This window comes from Oncorhynchus kisutch, linkage group LG13, assembly GCF_002021735.2.
Source record: "Oncorhynchus kisutch isolate 150728-3 linkage group LG13, Okis_V2, whole genome shotgun sequence".
Taxonomy (NCBI): Eukaryota; Metazoa; Chordata; class Actinopteri; order Salmoniformes; family Salmonidae; genus Oncorhynchus; species Oncorhynchus kisutch.
Genome location: NC_034186.2, coordinates 11,216,582 through 11,238,357, shown reverse-complemented (window position 1 = coordinate 11,238,357; position 21,776 = coordinate 11,216,582). Strand labels below are relative to the sequence as shown.

At 41.8% G+C, this 21,776-nt stretch overlaps 1 protein-coding gene across 2 annotated transcripts in view; it reads right to left on the bottom strand.

The window, feature by feature from the left end:
* pde4dip (phosphodiesterase 4D interacting protein) overlaps positions 1-21,776 on the bottom strand; it is a 157,288-nt gene that overhangs the window by 82,586 nt on the left and 52,926 nt on the right. For both annotated transcript variants that reach the window (XM_031785584.1, XM_031785585.1), the window contains exons 4-5: positions 20,734-20,844; positions 14,844-14,920 (exon numbers count right to left, since the gene is read on the bottom strand). In XM_031785584.1, coding sequence (XP_031641444.1) covers positions 14,844-14,920; positions 20,734-20,844 — 188 coding nt within the window. The remainder of the gene's footprint in view (positions 1-14,843; positions 14,921-20,733; positions 20,845-21,776) is intronic.

The following is a 21,776-nucleotide window of genomic DNA, read 5'->3' as shown; positions in this document are numbered from 1 at the left end:
TTAGAGTTAGATTACAGCTCCTCACAGTACAGTTAGAGTTAGATTACAGCTCCTCACAGTACAGTTAGAGTTAGATTACAGCTCCTCACAGTACAGTTAGAGTTAGATTACAGCTCCTCACAGTACAGTTAGAGTTAGATTACAGCTCCTCACAGTACAGTTAGAGTTAGATTACAGCTCCTCACAGTACAGTTAGAGATAGATTACAGTACAGTTAGAGATAGATTACAGTACAGTTAGAGTTAGATTACAGCTCCTCACAGTACAGTTCGAGTTAGATTACTGCTCCTCACAGTACAGTTAGAGTTAGATTACAGCTCCTCACAGTACAGTTAGAGTTAGATTACAGCTCCTCACAGTACAGTTAGAGTTAGATTACAGCTCCTCACAGTACAGTTAGAGTTAGATTACTGCTCCTCACAGTACAGTTAGAGTTAGATTACAGCTCATCACAGTACAGTTAGTAAGATTACAGCTCCTCACAGTACAGTTAGAGTTAGATTACAGCTCCTCACAGTACAGTTAGAGTTAGATTACAGCTCCTCACAGTACAGTTAGAGTTAGATTACAGCTCCTCACAGTACAGTTAGAGTTAGATTACAGTACAGTTAGAGTTAGATTACAGCTCCTCACAGTACAGTTAGTTAGATTACAGCTCATCACAGTACAGTTAGTTAGATTACAGCTCCTCACAGTACAGTTAGAGTTAGATTACAGCTCCTCACAGTACAGTTAGAGTTAGATTACAGCTCCTCACAGTACAGTTAGAGTTAGATTACAGCTCCTCACAGTACAGTTAGAGTTAGATTACAGCTCCTCACAGTACAGTTAGAGTTAGATTACAGCTCCTCACAGTACAGTTAGAGCTAGATTACAGCTCATCACAGTACAGTTAGAGATAGATTACAGCTCCTCACAGTACAGTTAGAGTTAGATTACAGCTCATCACAGTACAGTTAGAGATAGATTACAGCTCCTCACAGTACAGTTAGAGTTAGATTACAGCTCCTCACAGTACAGTTAGAGTTAGATTACAGCTCATCACAGTACAGTTAGAGATAGATTACAGCTCCTCACAGTACAGTTAGAGTTAGATTACAGTACAGTTAGAGATAGATTACAGTACAGTTAGAGTTAGATTACAGTACAGTTAGAGTTAGATTACAGTACAGTTAGAGTTAGATTACAGTACAGTTAGAGTTAGATTACAGTACAGTTAGAGTTAGATTACAGTACAGTTAGAGTTAGATTACAGTACAGTTAGAGTTAGATTACAGTACAGTTAGTTAGATTACAGTACATTTAGAGTTAGATTACAGTACAGTTAGAGTTAGATTACAGTACAGTTAGAGTTAGATTACAGTACAGTTAGAGTTGGATTACAGTACAGTTAGAGTTAGATTACAGTACAGTTAGAGTTAGATTACAGTACAGTTAGAGATAGATTACAGTACAGTTAGAGTTCGATTACAGTACAGTTAGAGTTAGATTACAGTACAGTTAGAGTTAGATTACAGTACAGTTAGAGTTAGATTACAGTACAGTTAGAGTTAGATTACAGTACAGTTAGAGTTAGCTTACAGTACAGTTAGAGTTAGATTACAGTTAGAGTTAGATTACAGTACAGTTAGAGATAGATTACAGTACAGTTAGAGTTAGATTACAGTACAGTTAGAGATAGATTACAGTACAGTTAGAGTTAGATTAATGTACAGTTAGAGTTAGATTACAGTACAGTTAGAGTTAGATTACAGTACAGTTAGAGTTAGATTACAGTACAGTTAGATTACAGTACAGTTAGAGTTAGCTTACAGTACAGTTAGAGATAGATTACAGTACAGTTAGAGTTAGATTACAGCTCCTCACAGTACAGTTAGAGATAGATTACAGTACAGTTAGAGTTAGATTACAGCTCCTCACAGTACAGTTAGTTAGATTACAGCTCCTCACAGTACAGTTAGAGTTAGATTACAGCTCCTCACAGTACAGTTAGAGTTAGATTACAGCTCATCACAGTACAGTTAGAGATAGATTACAGCTCCCCACGGTACAGTTAGAGATAGATTACAGCTCCTCACAGTACAGTTAGAGTTAGATTACAGCTCATCACAGTACAGTTAGAGATAGATTACAGCTCCTCACAGTACAGTTAGAGTTAGATTACAGCTCCTCACAGTACAGTTAGAGTTAGATTACAGCTCATCACAGTACAGTTAGAGATAGATTACAGCTCCTCACAGTACAGTTAGAGTTAGATTACAGCTCCTCACAGTACAGTTAGAGATAGATTACAGCTCCTCACAGTACAGTTAGAGTTAGATTACTGCTCCTCACAGTACAGTTAGAGTTAGATTACAGTACAGTTAGAGTTAGATTACAGCTCCTCACAGTACAGTTAGAGTTAGATTACAGCTCCTCACAGTACAGTTAGAGATAGATTACAGCTCCTCACAGTACAGTTAGAGTTAGATTACTGCTCCTCACAGTACAGTTAGAGATAGATTACAGTACAGTTAGAGTTAGATTACAGCTCATCACAGTACAGTTAGAGTTAGATTACAGTACAGTTAGAGTTAGATTACAGTACAGTTAGAGTTAGATTACAGTACAGTTAGAGTTAGATTACTGCTCATCACAGTACAGTTAGAGTTAGATTACTGCTCATCACAGTACAGTTAGAGTTAGATTACAGTACAGTTAGAGTTAGATTACTGCTCATCACAGTACAGTTAGAGTTAGATTACAGTACAGTTAGAGTTAGATTACAGCTCCTCACAGTACAGTTAGAGTTAGATTACAGTACAGTTAGAGTTAGATTACTGCTCATCACAGTACAGTTAGAGTTAGATTACAGCTCCTCACAGTACAGTTAGAGTTAGATTACAGCTCCTCACAGTACAGTTAGAGTTAGATTACAGCTCCTCACAGTACAGTTAGAGTTAGATTACAGCTCATCACAGTACAGTTAGAGTTAGATTACTGCTCCTCACAGTACAGTTAGAGTTAGATTACAGCTCCTCACAGTACAGTTAGAGTTAGATTACTGCTCCTCACAGTACAGTTAGAGTTAGATTACTGCTCCTCACAGTACAGTTAGAGTTAGATTACTGCTCCTCACAGTACAGTTAGAGTTAGATTACAGCTCCTCACAGTACAGTTAGAGTTAGATTACAGTACAGTTATAGTTAGATTACTGCTCCTCACAGTACAGTTAGAGTTAGATTACAGTATAGTTAGAGTTAGATTACTGCTCATCACAGTACAGTTAGAGTTAGATTACAGCTCCTCACAGTACAGTTAGTTAGATTACAGCTCCTCACAGTACAGTTAGAGTTAGATTACAGCTCCTCACAGTACAGTTAGAGTTAGATTACAGTACAGTTAGAGATAGATTACAGTACAGTTAGAGTTAGATTAATGTACAGTTAGAGTTAGATTACAGTACAGTTAGAGTTAGATTACAGTACAGTTAGAGTTAGATTACAGTACAGTTAGATTACAGTACAGTTAGAGTTAGCTTACAGTACAGTTAGAGATAGATTACAGTACAGTTAGAGTTAGATTACAGCTCCTCACAGTACAGTTAGAGATAGATTACAGTACAGTTAGAGTTAGATTACAGCTCCTCACAGTACAGTTAGTTAGATTACAGCTCCTCACAGTACAGTTAGAGTTAGATTACAGCTCCTCACAGTACAGTTAGAGTTAGATTACAGCTCATCACAGTACAGTTAGAGATAGATTACAGCTCCCCACGGTACAGTTAGAGATAGATTACAGCTCCTCACAGTACAGTTAGAGTTAGATTACAGCTCATCACAGTACAGTTAGAGATAGATTACAGCTCCTCACAGTACAGTTAGAGTTAGATTACAGCTCCTCACAGTACAGTTAGAGTTAGATTACAGCTCATCACAGTACAGTTAGAGATAGATTACAGCTCCTCACAGTACAGTTAGAGTTAGATTACAGCTCCTCACAGTACAGTTAGAGATAGATTACAGCTCCTCACAGTACAGTTAGAGTTAGATTACTGCTCCTCACAGTACAGTTAGAGTTAGATTACAGTACAGTTAGAGTTAGATTACAGCTCCTCACAGTACAGTTAGAGTTAGATTACAGCTCCTCACAGTACAGTTAGAGATAGATTACAGCTCCTCACAGTACAGTTAGAGTTAGATTACTGCTCCTCACAGTACAGTTAGAGATAGATTACAGTACAGTTAGAGTTAGATTACAGCTCATCACAGTACAGTTAGAGTTAGATTACAGTACAGTTAGAGTTAGATTACAGTACAGTTAGAGTTAGATTACAGTACAGTTAGAGTTAGATTACTGCTCATCACAGTACAGTTAGAGTTAGATTACTGCTCATCACAGTACAGTTAGAGTTAGATTACAGTACAGTTAGAGTTAGATTACTGCTCATCACAGTACAGTTAGAGTTAGATTACAGTACAGTTAGAGTTAGATTACAGCTCCTCACAGTACAGTTAGAGTTAGATTACAGTACAGTTAGAGTTAGATTACTGCTCATCACAGTACAGTTAGAGTTAGATTACAGCTCCTCACAGTACAGTTAGAGTTAGATTACAGCTCCTCACAGTACAGTTAGAGTTAGATTACAGCTCCTCACAGTACAGTTAGAGTTAGATTACAGCTCATCACAGTACAGTTAGAGTTAGATTACTGCTCCTCACAGTACAGTTAGAGTTAGATTACAGCTCCTCACAGTACAGTTAGAGTTAGATTACTGCTCCTCACAGTACAGTTAGAGTTAGATTACTGCTCCTCACAGTACAGTTAGAGTTAGATTACTGCTCCTCACAGTACAGTTAGAGTTAGATTACAGCTCCTCACAGTACAGTTAGAGTTAGATTACAGTACAGTTATAGTTAGATTACTGCTCCTCACAGTACAGTTAGAGTTAGATTACAGTATAGTTAGAGTTAGATTACTGCTCATCACAGTACAGTTAGAGTTAGATTACAGCTCCTCACAGTACAGTTAGTTAGATTACAGCTCCTCACAGTACAGTTAGAGTTAGATTACAGCTCCTCACAGTACAGTTAGAGTTAGATTACAGCTCCTCACAGTACAGTTAGAGTTAGATTACAGCTCCTCACAGTACAGTTAGAGATAGATTACAGTACAGTTAGAGTTAGATTACAGCTCCTCACAGTACAGTTAGTTAGATTACAGCTCTTCACAGTACAGTTAGAGTTAGATTACAGCTCCTCACAGTACAGTTAGAGTTAGATTACAGCTCATCACAGTACAGTTAGAGATAGATTACAGCTCCTCACAGTACAGTTAGAGATAGATTACAGCTCCTCACAGTACAGTTAGAGTTAGATTACAGCTCATCACAGTACAGTTAGAGATAGATTACAGCTCCTCACAGTACAGTTAGAGTTAGATTACAGCTCCTCACAGTACAGTTAGAGATAGATTACAGCTCCTCACAGTACAGTTAGAGTTAGATTACAGTACAGTTAGAGATAGATTACAGTACAGTTAGAGTTAGATTACAGTACAGTTAGAGTTAGATTACAGTACAGTTAGAGTTAGATTACAGTACAGTTAGAGTTAGATTACAGTACAGTTAGAGTTAGATTACAGTACAGTTAGAGTTAGATTACAGTACAGTTAGAGTTAGATTACAGTACAGTTAGAGTTAGATTACAGTAGAGTTAGAGATAGATTACAGTACAGTTAGAGTTAGATTACAGTACAGTTAGAGTTAGATTACAGTACAGTTAGAGTTAGATTACAGTACAGTTAGAGTTAGATTACAGTACAGTTAGAGTTAGATTACAGTACAGTTAGAGTTAGCTTACAGTACAGTTAGAGTTAGATTACAGTACAGTTAGAGATAGATTACAGTACAGTTAGAGTTAGATTACTGTACAGTTAGAGTTAGATTACAGTACAGTTAGAGTTAGATTACAGTACAGTTAGAGTTAGATTACAGTACAGTTAGAGTTAGCTTACAGTACAGTTAGAGTTAGATTACAGTACAGTTAGAGTTAGATTACAGTACAGTTAGAGATAGATTACAGTACAGTTAGAGTTAGATTACTGTACAGTTAGAGTTAGATTACAGTACAGTTAGAGTTAGATTACAGTACAGTTAGAGTTAGATTACAGTACAGTTAGAGTTAGATTACAGTACAGTTAGAGTTAGCTTACAGTACAGTTAGAGATAGATTACAGTACAGTTAGAGTTATATTACAGCTCCTCACAGTACAGTTAGAGATAGATTACAGTACAGTTAGAGTTAGATTACAGCTCCTCACAGTACAGTTAGTTAGATTACAGCTCCTCACAGTACAGTTAGAGTTAGATTACAGCTCCTCACAGTACAGTTAGAGTTAGATTACAGCTCATCACAGTACAGTTAGAGATAGATTACAGCTCCTCACAGTACAGTTAGAGATAGATTACAGCTCCTCACAGTACAGTTAGAGATAGATTACAGCTCCTCACAGTACAGTTAGAGTTAGATTACAGTACAGTTAGAGTTAGATTACAGTACAGTTAGTTAGATTACAGTACAGTTAGAGTTAGATTACAGTACAGTTAGAGTTAGATTACAGTACAGTTAGAGTTAGATTACAGTACAGTTAGAGTTAGCTCAGGGCTGCTGCTGTTCTCAACACACTGTTGCTCTAACTGCTTTTCCACTTTGACTATCACTCAGTCTTTTTATAAATCTAATGACAATCACAGAAGAGAGACAGAGAGACACTGTATATATATATAATATGACATTTGTAATGTCTTTATTGTTTTGAAACTTCTGTATGTGTAATGTTTACTGTTCATTTTTATTGTTTATTTAACTTTTGTATATTATCTACCTCACTTGCTTTGGCAATGTTAACACGTTTCCCATGCCAATAAAGCCCCTTGATTATATTTTATTTTATTTGAGAGACAGAGGGACATAGAGAGACAGAGAGGGAGGGACAGAGAGAGAGACAGAGAGGGAGAGACAGAGAGAGGGAGAGACAGAGAGAGACAGAGAGAGACAGAGAGGGAGAGACAGAGAGGGAGAAACAGAGAGACAGAGAGGGAGAGAGACAGAGATAGGGAGAGAGACAGAGACAGAGAGGGAGAGAGAGACAGAGATACAGAGAGGACGAAAGAGAGGGAGAGAGAGAGAGAGAGAGACAGAGAGAGAACACCCCCTGGTCTAAAGGGACTGACCCTGTTCTGTACCCATTCTCCTCCTGGGCTATAGTGTTTGAGAGATTTCACTGTGTCTTGACAAAGTACTTAATTGATTTATTAAGTAATTATTTATCTGTATACAGTGCTGAATCAAATTGGTACATACAACTCCAATAAATGCTGTTATGTTTGTGTGGAAGGATAACACCTACATAAACTGTCACTAATTTTGATCATTCTGATTTAGAAAATGTCCTGATTATAGAATAAACCTATTCACTAATTGTACTGAGAAAGAACTTTCATATGACAGAGGAAAAGTCCTGCTAAAAAAAACACTCATTACTTCCAAAAATTATAACAGGTTAATTAACGCAGACTAGAATAATCGTATCAGTGTCCTCTATTTTTATTTATCTTTACTTAACTAGGCAAGTCAGTTAAGAACAAATTCTTATTTTCAATTACGGCCTAGGAACAGTGGGTTAACTGCCTGTTCAAGGGCAGAACAACAGATCTGTACCTTGTCAGCTCGGGGGTTTGAACTTGCAACTTTTCGGTTACTAGTCCAATGCTCTAACCACTAGGCTACACTGCCACCCTATTTGAGGCCTTAACCTAAAATACCTGAAATAAAACCTGAAATAAAACCCATAGCACCTACGAGACAAAATGTTTAAAATATAAAAAGAACCTCCACCGTAGAAGGTACACGGAACGTGTGAGTGTTGTCAGAACGAGAGCTTCTCTAGTTCCACTGGTGTTGTGCAATAGAGCACACCAGTAATTCGCCTGGGTCACGGGCTCAGGGAGAGAGGGAGGGTGGGAATGAAGTTCACTATGAGAGCCAGAAGACACTAACTTCAGCCTTCACTGACCTACTGGCAACCACCACCAAAGCTGACATTATGTGGACTGAGCTGGAGGAGCTGAGATACATGGTGGTGGAACAGATAGTGGAGCTGAAGTTCTATAAGAGCCAGGTGGGGGAACCTGAAAACATTGAGCACATTTGTTTTAATGTTACCAATTAAGTCTCATATCTTATATTATTAGTAGCCTAAACAAACTCAGCTGTGAAAAGATACTGATTGAATGTTGTTCGATCCATGGGGACCAGACTGACAATCAGCGAGAGAGAGAGAGAGAGAGAGAGAGAGAGAGCACCCCACCCAGACCAGCGAGACACCCTCCCAGATCTGCAGGACCTCCCCCTGGACCTACACATAGAGGACCCACGCCAAGAGGAATTACATCCAGACCACAGTACACCCAGACACATCCACACCCCCACCCCAACCAATCAACACCCCCCCACGTCAACCATGCCCACACTCCATTTAGGCCCCCTCAGATCAGACCTATGCCACTCCTGCCCACCCCATGCACCCCACCCCCGCAAAGAGGGCCTCAACATGGAAGCCACACATACGCCCATGTAGTGAGTGGGCAAACAGTCCCAACCCCCACTCTCACACTCGCCCAAGCCAATGGCATGTACCAGATGCTCAGCAGGCTCTGCTCACACTTACTGGCCTGAGGCTAAACCACGACCAACAACATTGGACACTCTATGGAACAAAAAGCCTTCACTATATTATCCTGGAATATCCAAGGCCTGAGGTCATCTGCCTTTGGCCTAAAGAGCAGAAACCCGGACTTCACCAAAGAAATCGGTAATACAGACATTGTCATCCTGCAAGAAACCTGGTATAGAGGAGATGGACCCACTGGTTGCCCTCTAGGTTACAGAGAGCTGGTAGTCCCATCCACCAAACTACCAGGTGTGAAACAGGGAAGGGACTCAGGGCGTATGCTAATTTGGTATAGAGCAGACCTAACTCACTCCATTAAATTAATCAAAACAGGAACATTCTACATTTGGCTAGAAATTCAAAAAGAAATTATCCTAACAGAGAAAAATGTCCTCCTGTGTGCTACCTATATCCCCCCACTAGAATCCCCATATTTTAATGAAGACAGCTTCTCCATCCTGGAGGGGGAAATCAATCATTTCCAGGCCCAGGGACATGTACTAGTCTGTGGCGACCTAAATGCCAGAACCGGACAAGAACCTGACACCCTCAGCACACAGGGGGCCAAACACCTGCCTGGAGGTGACAGCATTCCCTCCCACATATGCCCCCCTAGGCACAACTATGACAACATAACCAACAAAAACGGGTCACAACTCCTGCAGCTCTGTCGCACGCTGGGTATGTACATTGTCAACGGTAGGCTTCGAGGGGACTCCTATGGTAGGTACACCTATAGCTCATCTCTTGGCAGTAGTACTGTAGACTACTTTATCACTGACCTCAACCCAGAGTCTCTCAGAGCGTTCACAGTCAGCCCACTGACACCCCTATCAGACCACAGCAAAATCACAGTCTACTTAAACAGAGCAATACTCAATCATGAGGCATCAAAGCCAAAGGAACTGAGTAACATTAAGAAATGCTATAGATGGAAGGAATGCAGTTTGGAAACCTACCAAAAAACAATTAGGCAACAACAAATTCAATCCCTTTTAGACAATTTCCTGGGTAAAACGTTCCACTGTAATAGTGAAGGTGTAAACTTGGCCGTAGAAAATCTTAACAGTATATTTGACCTCTCAGCTTCCCTATCAAATCTAAAAATCTCAAATAGAAAACCGAAGAAAATTAACAATAATGACAAATGGTTTGATGAAGAATGCAAAAATCTAAGAAAGAAATTGAGAAACCTGTCCAACCAAAAACATAGAGACCCGGAAAACCTGAGTCTACGCCTTCACTATGGTGAATCACTAAAACAATACAGAAATACACTACGGAAAAAGAAGGAACAGCACGTCAGAAATCAGCTCAATGCAATTGAAGAATCCATAGACTCTAACCACTTCTGGGAAAATTGGAAAACACTAAACAAACAACAACACGAAGAATTATCTATCCAAAATGGAGATGTATGGGTAAACCACTTCTCCAATCTTTTTGGCTCTATAACAAAGAATAAAGAGCAAAAACATATACATGATCAAACACAGATCTTAGAATCAACTATTAAAGACTACCAGAACCCACTGGATTCTCCAATTACATTGAAAGAGTTACAGGACAAAATAAAAACCCTCCAACCCAAAAAGGCCTGTGGTGTTGATGGTATCCTCAATGAAATGATCAAATATACAGACAACAAATTCCAATTGGCTATACTAAAACTCTTTAACATCATACTTAGCTCTGGCATCTTCCCCAATATTTGGAACCAAGGACTGATCACCCCAATCCACAAAAGTGGAGACAAATTTGACCCCAATAACTACCGTGGAATATGTGTCAACAGTAACCTTGGGAAAATCCTCTGCATTATTATTAACAGCAGACTCGTACATTTCCTCAATGAAAACAATGTACTGAGCAAATGTCAAATTGGCTTTTTACCAAATTACCGTACAACAGACCATGTATTCACCCTGCACACCCTAATTGACAACCAAACAAACCAAAACAAAGGCAAAGTCTTCTCATGCTTTGTTGATTTCAAAAAAGCCTTCGACTCAATCTGGCATGAGGCTCTGCTATACAAACTGATGGAAAGTGGTGTTGGGGGTAAAACATACGACATTATAAAATCCATGTACACAAACAACAAGTGTGCGGTTAAAATTGGCAAAAAACACACACATTTCTTCACACAGGGTCGTGGGGTTAGACAGGGATGCAGCTTAAGCCCCACCCTCTTCAACATATAGATCAACGAATTGGCGCGGGCACTAGAAAAGTCTGCAGCACCCGGCCTCCCCCTGCTAGAATCCGAAGTCAAATGTCTGCTGTTTGCTGATGATCTGGTGCTTCTGTCACCAACCAAGGAGGGCCTACAGCAGCACCTAGATCTTATGCACAGATTCTGTCAGACCTGGGCCCTGACAGTAAATCTCAGTAAGACTGAGTGTTCCAAAAAAGGTCCAGTCACCAGGACCACAAATACAAATTCCATCTAGACACTGTTGCCCTAGAGCACACAAAAAACTATACATACCTTGGCCTAAACATCAGCACCACAGGTAACTTCCACAAAGATGTGAACGATCTGAGAGACAAGGCAAGAAGGGCATTCTATGCCATCAAAAGAAACATAAATTTCAACATACCAATTAGGATTTGGCAAAAAATACTTGAATCAGTCATAGAGCCCATTGCCCTTTATGGTTGTGAGGTCTGGGGTCTGCTCACCAACCAAGACTTCACAAAATGGGACAAACACCAAATTGAGACTCTGCACGCAGAATTCTGCAAAAATATCCTCCGTGTACAACGTAGAACACCAAATAATGCATGCAGAGCAGAATTAGGCCGTTACCCACTAATTATCAAAATCCAGAAAAGAGCTGCTAAATTCTACAACCACCAAAAAGGAAGCGATTCACAAACATTCCATAACAAAGCCATCACCTACAGAGAGATGAACCTGGAGAAGAGTCCCCTAAGCAAGCTGGTCCTGGGGCTCTGTTCACAAACACAAACACACACTACAGAGCCCCAGGACAGCAGCACAATTAGACCCAACCAAATCATGAGAAAACAAAAAGATAACTACTTAACACATTGGAAAGAATTAACAAAAAAACAGAGCAAACTAGAATGCTATTTGGCCCTACACAGAGAGTACACAGCGGCAGAATACCTGACCACTGTGACTGACCCAAAATTAAGGAAAGCCTTGACTATGTACAGACTCAGTGAGCATAGCCTTGCTATTGAGAAAGGCCGCCGTAGGCAGACATGGCTATGTGCTCACTGCCCACAAAATGAGGTGGAAACTGAGCTGCACTTCCTAACCTCCTGCCCAATGTATGACCATATTAGAGAGACATATTTCCCTCAGATTACACAGATCCACAAAGAATTCGAAAACAAATCCAATTTTGAAAAACTCCCATATCTACTGGGTGAAATTCCACAGTGTGCCATCACAGCAGCAAGATTTGTGACCTGTTGCCACGAGAAAAGGGCAACCAGTGAAGAACAAACACCATTGTAAATACAACCCATATTTATGCTTATTTATTTTATTTTATCTTTATTTGTACATTGTTAGAACACTGTATATATATATAATATGACATTTGTAATGTCTTTACTGTTTTGAAACTTCTGTATGTGTAATGTTTACTGTTAATTTTTGTTGTTTTTCACTTTATATATTCACTTTGTATGTTGTCTACCTCACTTGCTTTGGCAATGTTAACACATGTTTCCCATGCCAATAAAGCCCTTGAATTGAATTGAATTGAGAGAGAGAGAGAGAGAGAGAGAGAGAGAGAGAGAGAGAGAGAGAGAGAGAAAGAGAGAGAGAGAGAGAGAGAGAGAGAGAGGTGGAGGAACTGAAGAGACAGAATGCAGGTGATAAGACAACGACATCACAACTTACAGACCTCAGCATGGCGTTACAGTGAAGTTCATTATAAATGTTTAACGTGACTGTAATGAGAAGTCAACCCGAGGCACTAAACTATTGTACTGTGGTATGTTTTGCTGGTTGCCTAGGAGACTGAGACATTATTTTGCAGTCGTTCAAGTTCACCAGAGGTCAAAGACGTGGTGCGGATGGGAGATGTACCAGAGAAAGGAAATGGAAGTATTACCTTCGGGAAACTGTTCCAATGGGCTCCAAACCCCTACTTTTCCCTGATAATGGTAGCAGCATATGGACATATAAAAAGATACAACGGATAACAGAATAAGATATTTGCTTGATAATCGTAGTGACTAAGCTTTTAGTAGCTTTTAGTTGTTTGTTCTAATCCATATTCACAGACAAAGCGAAGGTGACGTTCTTCACTGCTCTGGCTGACGATATTCAACTTGGACCATTCAGCAATGAAACTACTCTAACCTACAGCGATGTCGTCACAAACATCGGCAAGGCTTAAAACCAATTTAAAGATACTACATCCTGTGCATCCATTTCAGCTATATGATTGACAGCTGAAGAAAAATGTACTTGTGAATATATACATATTCATTTCCTGATGCATGTCTCTTCACAGCACCAGTAAGGGGAGTCTCTAGTTCACATACAGCACCAGTAAGGGGAGTCTCTAATTCAGTTACAGCGCTCCATGTATCTTGACAAATATATATCCACAAACGGGTGTATTTTTGTACAAGAATGATCAGAGAATGGCTTCCACATATGAAGGGGACAATGATGGCATGTTTACGAATGTATCTAATGCAGCTGTCCTGGAGTTAGAGGTGGGAGTGGTGGTTTACGTGCGTCTCCCTGTAAACTACCGAATCTACGGTGGTTCAGACAATGAGAGCACCTTCAGTAGCTTCCTGCTCTTCACCATTTAAATGATGATCTGTTATGCTCAACAGAGTTTTGGTGTGTCGATGAGAGACCACAGTGTTTCACCTCCCACCAATAAAAACATGAACCTAGTGATTTGTTCCCAGACTAATTCCTTAATGTAATTAGGTATGGAGTACTTCTATGAGAAGTAACACTATAACATTTAGTACTGTAAATAGAGAGAACAATAAGCAAAACAAACAGTGAAAAAATACAGCCCTTAAGATGAATGAATTTGAATGGATTTTTAGTAAAGTAAAAATATATATAGAGTAGATAGATGAGGAAGGAGGGAAGGTTCTACCAACCTTATAGAGGGAGATATATGAGAGGGTATAGAGCAGTGGTATTCAAAGTCAGGATCACGGCCCCTTGTGGGGTCACAGATTATTGTATGGGACAATATATATTTTTGAGAAAGATAAATAAATAAATATAATTTTATTGAGTGAATATACATATTGGTTTCTTTTAGTTTTAATAAGAGATTAAAATTCAACGAATTGAAGGTTATTTGTTCATGTAAAAAAAGCCTGCTGAACAAGTTAGAATACCAGTGGTATATAGTATGTTGTATCTAAGGAGATATATCTCTACCACTGAGAAACACTGAGACAGACAGCTGCTCTATTTACAGACAGGTGCTGGTGCTCAAATACTCCTTGGCTCAGCAAAACAACCCTCCTTTCCCTATCACCCTCTCCCTCTGTCTCTACCTCTCCTTCATGTTACCGACAGGCTACCCCTCTTCTCTCCCTACCACCCTCTCCCTCTGTCTCTACCTCTCCTTCATGTTACCGACAGGCTACCCCTCTTCTCTCCCTACCACCCTCTCCCTCTGTCTCTACCTCTCCTTCATGTTACCGACAGGCTACCCCTCTTCTCTCCCTACCACCCTCTCCCTCTCCTTCATTTTACCGACAGGCTACTCCTCTTCTCTCACTATCGTCCTCTCACTTCATCTCTCCCTCATCCCTTTATCTGTAGTCCAACTATCCACAGAGGGCACTTCATACTCTTCAAAAGCATGTCAGAGCCTGGCCCTCCCCACCAGGCATTCCTAAGGGCTTTAAAGCTGTTGTTAGGTGAGTCTACATGACAGAGGGAGGGTTAAGACGGGTTAGTATAAGACCAGCACCCTCATGGCCTGAGGGCAACTGTAGTCTGAAGAGTGAACAGAAGGAATCTATCTGAGGACCAGGCTGGACAGTACGGGGGAGGGGGAGGGGGATTTATTACCTCTGTGTGAATATAGAGATCAACTGTACACTACTGTACACTACTGGTATCTATCTGTGCAATGACATCGTAGTTTACTCACAAGGCCTTGTCCAGAATCTCCTGTTTCTCTGTGAGTTCCTGCTTCAAGCTCTCCACCTCCACTTTCAATTCAATGTTCTGGAACACACAGAGAGAAACATGTCAAATCACAAAACAACAATATATCACACAGAAACCATGAACTGTGCAAATGTAATATATAATGAAACAATAGTGTAGCTGTTCAATTCAATTCTGTTAAGAGGCATGAATTGACTCAGATTAGCTTCATAATACAGTATACAAAATGAATCTCCCAAAGTACACAACCAATATCTCAGTGATATGAGAGTGAAGCAGGTTTATAAATAGCATAGAGGGATATGAACACCTGCTAGTTCCCTCCCCAGCCCCCCCCCCATCCCTCCCCAGAACCCCATCTAACCCCCTCCCCTCTGTTCCCCCTATTGCCCCCAGCCCACAGCAACAGGGACAGTTATAACCCCAGGTAATGGAGAAGGACAGTAACAGTTTGTTAATAGCTATGGGAAGATGGTACTCAAGTGACTTGTTAGATACAGAGTATGATGTATAACTCATAACAAAGACATGTTGAATTGCTAACCTGTTACTCTGTAAACCATATGACCATACCGACACATACACTGCATGTATGGACATTGACACACACACAACACACATAAGGACTGCACGCACGCAGACAAGCATAATAAACACACAAATCAAATCAAATTGTATTTGTTACATGCGCCGAATACAACAGGTGTAGACCTTAACGTGAAATGCTTACTTACAAGCCCTTAACCAAGTCTCTGATCTGTCAACATTACTGGACCACAGCATGTCTCTGATCTGTCAACATTACTGGACTACTGTCTCTGTTCTGTCAACATTACTGGACTACAGCATGTCTCTGATCTGTCAACATTACTGGACTACAGCATGTCTCTGATGTGTCAACATTACTAGACTACTGTCTCTGTTCTGTCAGCATTACTGGACTACAGCATGTCTCTGATCTGTCAACATTACTAGACTACTGTCTCTCTTCTGTCAACATTACTGGACTACAGCATGTCTCTGATCTGTCAACATTACTGGACTACAGCATGTCTCTGATCTGTCAACATTACTGGACTACAGCATGTCTCTGATCTGTCAACATTACTGGACTACAGCATGTCTCTGTTCTGTCAACATTACTGGACTACAGCATGTCTCTGATCTGTCAACATTACTGGACTACAGCATGTCTCTGATCTGTCAACATTACTGGACTACTCTCTCTGATCTGTCAACATTACTGGACTACAGCATGTCACTGATCTGTCACCATTATAAATCAGGAGGTGCACGAAGTTAACTGCACATACTTTTCAGCCATGGCATTTAGAAGGAGCAAAACAAAAGTTACAATCAGATATTTTAATCTGATTTGATTCTGTTGGTATTGGTCATGGCTTGTCTGAACACAAAACACTGTTGTTCCTGTCGCTCTGTCGGTCATTAATCTTTGCTCTGCACATCATAGAAATAAGTCCCTGAATTACAAGGAGATCATTGATGTTATAATTTGATCATGTTTTGATGATACTCACAATAACAATTCTTTCTATACTTTGGTTAACAACATGATGGCACTTAACCTTTAGATGAGTTCACTGAGGGAGCTGCTAGAGAGATGATCTTTATACTTCAAAGGTAATATCAAAGTTGAATATTAATCATGTAAACATCTAGTCAGCCAACACAGTACATTATCACCGACCCAGTGTTTTATTACGGCAGCTGTAGGTGTCTAGTAACCTGATCCCAGGTCTGTTTGTGTTGTCTTGCCAACTCCTTTGCATTGATTTGATAATGACAGCAGTGGAGTTGGCAAGACAACACAAACAGATCTGGGACCAGGCTAGTTGTCTAAGGCTGCAGTCAGAGAAGGTCACAGAGGTTGACACAGAAAGCTGATCTGCTAGTCTCACTGCAGCAGATATGATACAGGCATAAACTGTACATAGAGTAAATGTCCGCATACCATATCCCTGATTTGACTGTAGCCTGCAGTAAGGTCAGAGGGGTGGATATATCCCTGATTTGACTGTAGCCTGCAGTAAGGTCAGAGGGCTGGACATATCCTTGATTTGACTGTAGCCTGCAGTAAGGTCAGAGGGGTGGATATATCCCTGATTTGACTGTAGCCTGCAGTAAGGTCAGAGGGGTGGATATATCCCTGATTTGACTGTAACCTGCAGTAAGGTCAGAGGGGTGGATATAGAAAGCTGACGTCTGTTTGAAACTCTGAGGTGTTCACTGGGTGGTCTCTGATTGGTGGTGTCGGAGGGATTTTCTCTAAAACTATTGGCTCCACTGCCCCCAGGCCAGACAGCAGCTGCTGGGGTATCACCTTTGCAACAACGACCGGTCTCAACCAGTCTTAACCACATCAGTCACGTTGCCTGTCCAGTAGGCAGGTCTGTTTTTCAGAATAAATATACAGTATAACATTGGGATCATGTGATCTAATGTAGGACATTCCATTGTTCACACTATAAATAATATTCCAGTTATTATGAACCTTTTTACTGCAGTGGGCTAAACCAGGGTCCCACAGAGTGTTTCTGGGTACTCTTAAACTAAATCTACTTTCAAACCAAAGTATACACCTCACACACATGGTTATGGGCTTTAAAAAAAAAAAAAGAAGAAATCTGATATTTGAAATGTTGAAATGTATTACATTTTGAGTTTGCATCCCAATATTGCACTTTATAAACATCACAGAATACTGAAATATAACAAAACTGTTTGACATAGAAACACCACATTTTTGGCAAGTTTTTTAAAATTATGTTTATGATCATTATGACTCTACCCAAGAGGCCACGAGAGGGCGATTTGGCCATTTGACTACAGGAAAGGGGTTTACAAATTATTTTTATATTAGCTCTTTATATTAGCTCTTTATATTAGCTCTTGCTCTGGGTTTACTCTAGTATCTCTGAGCTCAGATCAGTCTCTAAAGACAGGGCAGTGTAATTGGTGGCTGCAGTTAACACTCAGAAACAGGTCTGTGACAGGCAGACTAAATAACTTTTTTGCCCGCTTTGAGGACAATACTGTGCCACTGACACGGCCTGCAACGAAAACATGCGGTCTCTCCTTCACTGCAGCCGAGGTGAGTAAGACATTTAAACGTGTTAACCCTCGCAAGGCTGCAGGCCCAGACGGCATCCCCAGCCGCGCCCTCAGAGCATGCGCAGACCAGCTGGCCGGTGTGTTTACGGACATATTCAATCAATCCCTATACCAGTCTGCTGTTCCCACATGCTTCAAGAGGGCCACCATTGTTCCTGTTCCCAAGAAAGCTAAGGTAACTGAGCTAAACGACTACCGCCCCGTAGCACTCACATCCGTCATCATGAAGTGCTTTGAGAGACTAGTCAAGGACCATATCACCTCCACCCTACCTGACACCCTAGACCCACTCCAATTTGCTTACCGCCCAAATAGGTCCACAGACGATGCAATCTCAACCACACTGCACACTGCCCTAACCCATCTGGACAAGAGGAATACCTATGTGAGAATGCTGTTCATCGACTACAGCTCGGCATTCAACACCATAGTACCCTCCAAGCTCGTCATCAAGCTCGAGACCCTGGGTCTCGACCCCGCCCTGTGCAACTGGGTACTGGACTTCCTGACGGGCCGCCCCCAGGTGGTGAGGGTAGGCAACAACATCTCCACCCCTCTGATCCTCAACACTGGGGCCCCACAAGGGTGCGTTCTGAGCCCTCTCCTGTACTCCCTGTTTACCCACGACTGCGTGGCCACGCACGCCTCCAACTCAATCATCAAGTTTGCGGACGACACAACAGTGGTAGGCTTGATTACCAACAACGACGAGACGGCCTACAGGGAGGAGGTGAGGGCCCTCGGAGTGTGGTGTCAGGAAAATAACCTCACACTCAACGTCAACAAAACTAAGGAGGTGATTGTGGACTTCAGGAAACAGCAGAGGGAACACCCCCCTATCCACATCGATGGAACAGTAGTGGAGAGGGTAGCAAGTTTTAAGTTCCTTGGCATACACATCACAGACAAACTGAATTGGTCCACTCACACAGACAGCATCGTGAAGAAGGCGCAGCAGCGCCTCTTCAACCTCAGGAGGCTGAAGAAATTCGGCTTGTCACCAAAAGCACTCACAAACTTCTACAGATGCACAATCGAGAGCATCCTGGCGGGGTGTATCACCGCCTGGTATGGCAACTGCACCGCCCTCAACCGTAAGGCTATCCAGAGGGTAGTGAGGTCTGCACAACGCATCACCGGGGGCAAACTACCTGCCCTCCAGGACACCTACACCACCCGATGCTACAGGAAGGCCATAAAGATCATCAAGGACATCAACCACCCGAGCCACTGCCTGTTTACCCCGCTGTCATCCAGAAGGCGAAGTCAGTACAGGTGCATCAAAGCTGGGACCGAGAGACTGAAAAACAGCTTCTATCTCAAGGCCATCAGACTGTTAAACAGCCACCACTAACATTGAGTGGCTGCTGCCAACACACTGTCAATGACACTGACTCAACTCTAGCCACTTTAATAATGGGAATTGATGGGAAATTATGTAAATATATCACTAGCCACTTTAAACAATGCTACCTTATATAATGTTACTTACCCTACATTATTCATCTCATATGCATACGTATATACTGTACTCTATATCATCGACTGCATCCTTATGTAATACATGTATCACTAGCCACTTTAACTATGCCACTTTGTTTACATACTCATCTCATATGTTATACTGTACTCGATATCATCTACTGTATCTTGCCTATGCTGCTTTGTACCATCACTCATTCATATATCCTTATGTACATATTCCTTATCCCCTTACACTGTGTATAAGACAGTAGTTTTTTTGGAATTGTTAGTTAGATTACTTGTTCGTTATTACTGCATTGTCGGAACTAGAAGCACAAGCATTTCGCTACACTCGCATTAACATCTGCTAACCATGTGTATGTGACAAATAAAATTTGATTTGATTTGGATTTGAAAAAGGTATTGTGATCATCACTGTCTGGGAGCTGCAGCATGAACAGTCAACAGGAAGAGAGCTGGAAACTACAGTATGTACTGTAAACAACCATAGGACATACACTGGGCCATGATTACTGTATCCATTCATTCATTCAATTGCATGACTTTGCATAATTCATTCATCATCTGGAGCTAAATAAACATGCTGATGTATGATGAACCCAGACCACACAGCATAGACCTTCACACAAAACTCTCTCACCTTCTCTCTCTGTCACACACACACACATAGCAACACCGCATATTCAATTGTAAAATAGCAACAAATGGCTATTCCCCCCTATGAAGCTCCCATCCCCTGCACCCCCCTCCTCTGTCCCTCGTGAGACTCACCCTCTTGTGGGACATCATGGCTGCTCCTACCTCCTGTCCTCCACCCCTCAGTGCCCCAGTGAGACTCACCCTCTTGTGGGACATCATGGCTGCTCCTACCCCCTGTCCTCTACCCCTCAGTGCCCCAGTGAGACTCACCCTCTTGTGGGACATCATGGCTGCTCCTACCCCCTGTCCTCCACCCCTCAGTGCCCCAGTGAGACTCACCCTCTTGTGGGACATCATGGCTGCTCCAACCCCCTGTCCTCCACCCCTCAGTGCCCCAGTGAGACTCACCCTCTTGTGGGACATCATGGCTGCTCCAACCCCCTGTCCTCCACCCCTCAGTGCCCCAGTGAGACTCACCCTCTTGTGGACATCATGGCTGCTCCTACCCCCTGTCCTCCACCCATCAGTGCCCCAGTGAGACTCACCCTCTTGTGGGACATCATGGCTGCTCCTACCCCCTGTCCTCCACCCCTCAGTGCCCCAGTGAGACTCACCCTCTTGTGGACATCATGGCTGCTGTCCTCATACTTCTGCTGGATCCTCTCCTCCAGGAAGTAGATCCTCAGCTTCAGGCTGAAGTTCTCCTTCTTCAGGTCATTTAGGTGCTGAGAAATAGTACGGTAACCACGGAAACTGTTAGACATGATGACGGGTTTTTCACAGGGGGCAACAGAGCCCCCCATTCAGTCCCGCATCCTAACTAAAGCAACACTGAATAAAAACATAATAACATGAACAAATAAGAATGCGGTAAAACTATCGGTAAAACAGTCCTTACTGTCTAACTGTCAACAACTCTAACAGTCAACTGTGAAGTGACAGTCAAACTCAGAGAGGAGAGCTGCCCCGTTTTCGACATGGAGGGGTGGGGGCTGGGGGTGTTAGAGGACGGGGGGGGGGGAGTGTTAGAGGGTTGTGTCTGAGTTTCTTTTTTTAACACTGGGAAGTTATTCCAGGAATCTGACACAGGCTGGAGAGAATGGCTCAGACAGGCCTCAGGCAGTGCTGTTCTGCTACTGTAGCTGATTGCGAACACATACTGTATGTCACTACTTTTGTACAGTAGCCTCCCCTCCCCCCATCCACCTAGAAGTGGACTTAGTGATTTGGAGGCCATCCACCTAGAAGTGGACTTAGTGATTTGGAGGCCATCCACCTAGATGTCACCCTAGTGATTTGGAGGCCATCCACCTAGAAGTGGACTTAGTGATTTGGAAGCCATCCACCTAGACGTGGACTTAGTGATTTGGAAGCAATCCACCTAGAAGTGGACTTAGTGATTTGGAGGCCATCCACCTAGAAGTGGACTTAGTGATTTGGAGGCCATCCACCTAGAAGTGGACTTAGTGATTTGGAGGCCATCCACCTAGAAGTGGACTTAGTGATTTGGAAGCCATCCACCTAGAAGTGGACTTAGTGATTTGGAGGCCATCCACCTAGAAGTGGACTTAGTGATTTGGAGGCCATCCACCTAGAAGTGGACTTAGTGATTTGGAGGCCATCCACCCAGGAAGGGACTTAGTGATTTGGAGACCAT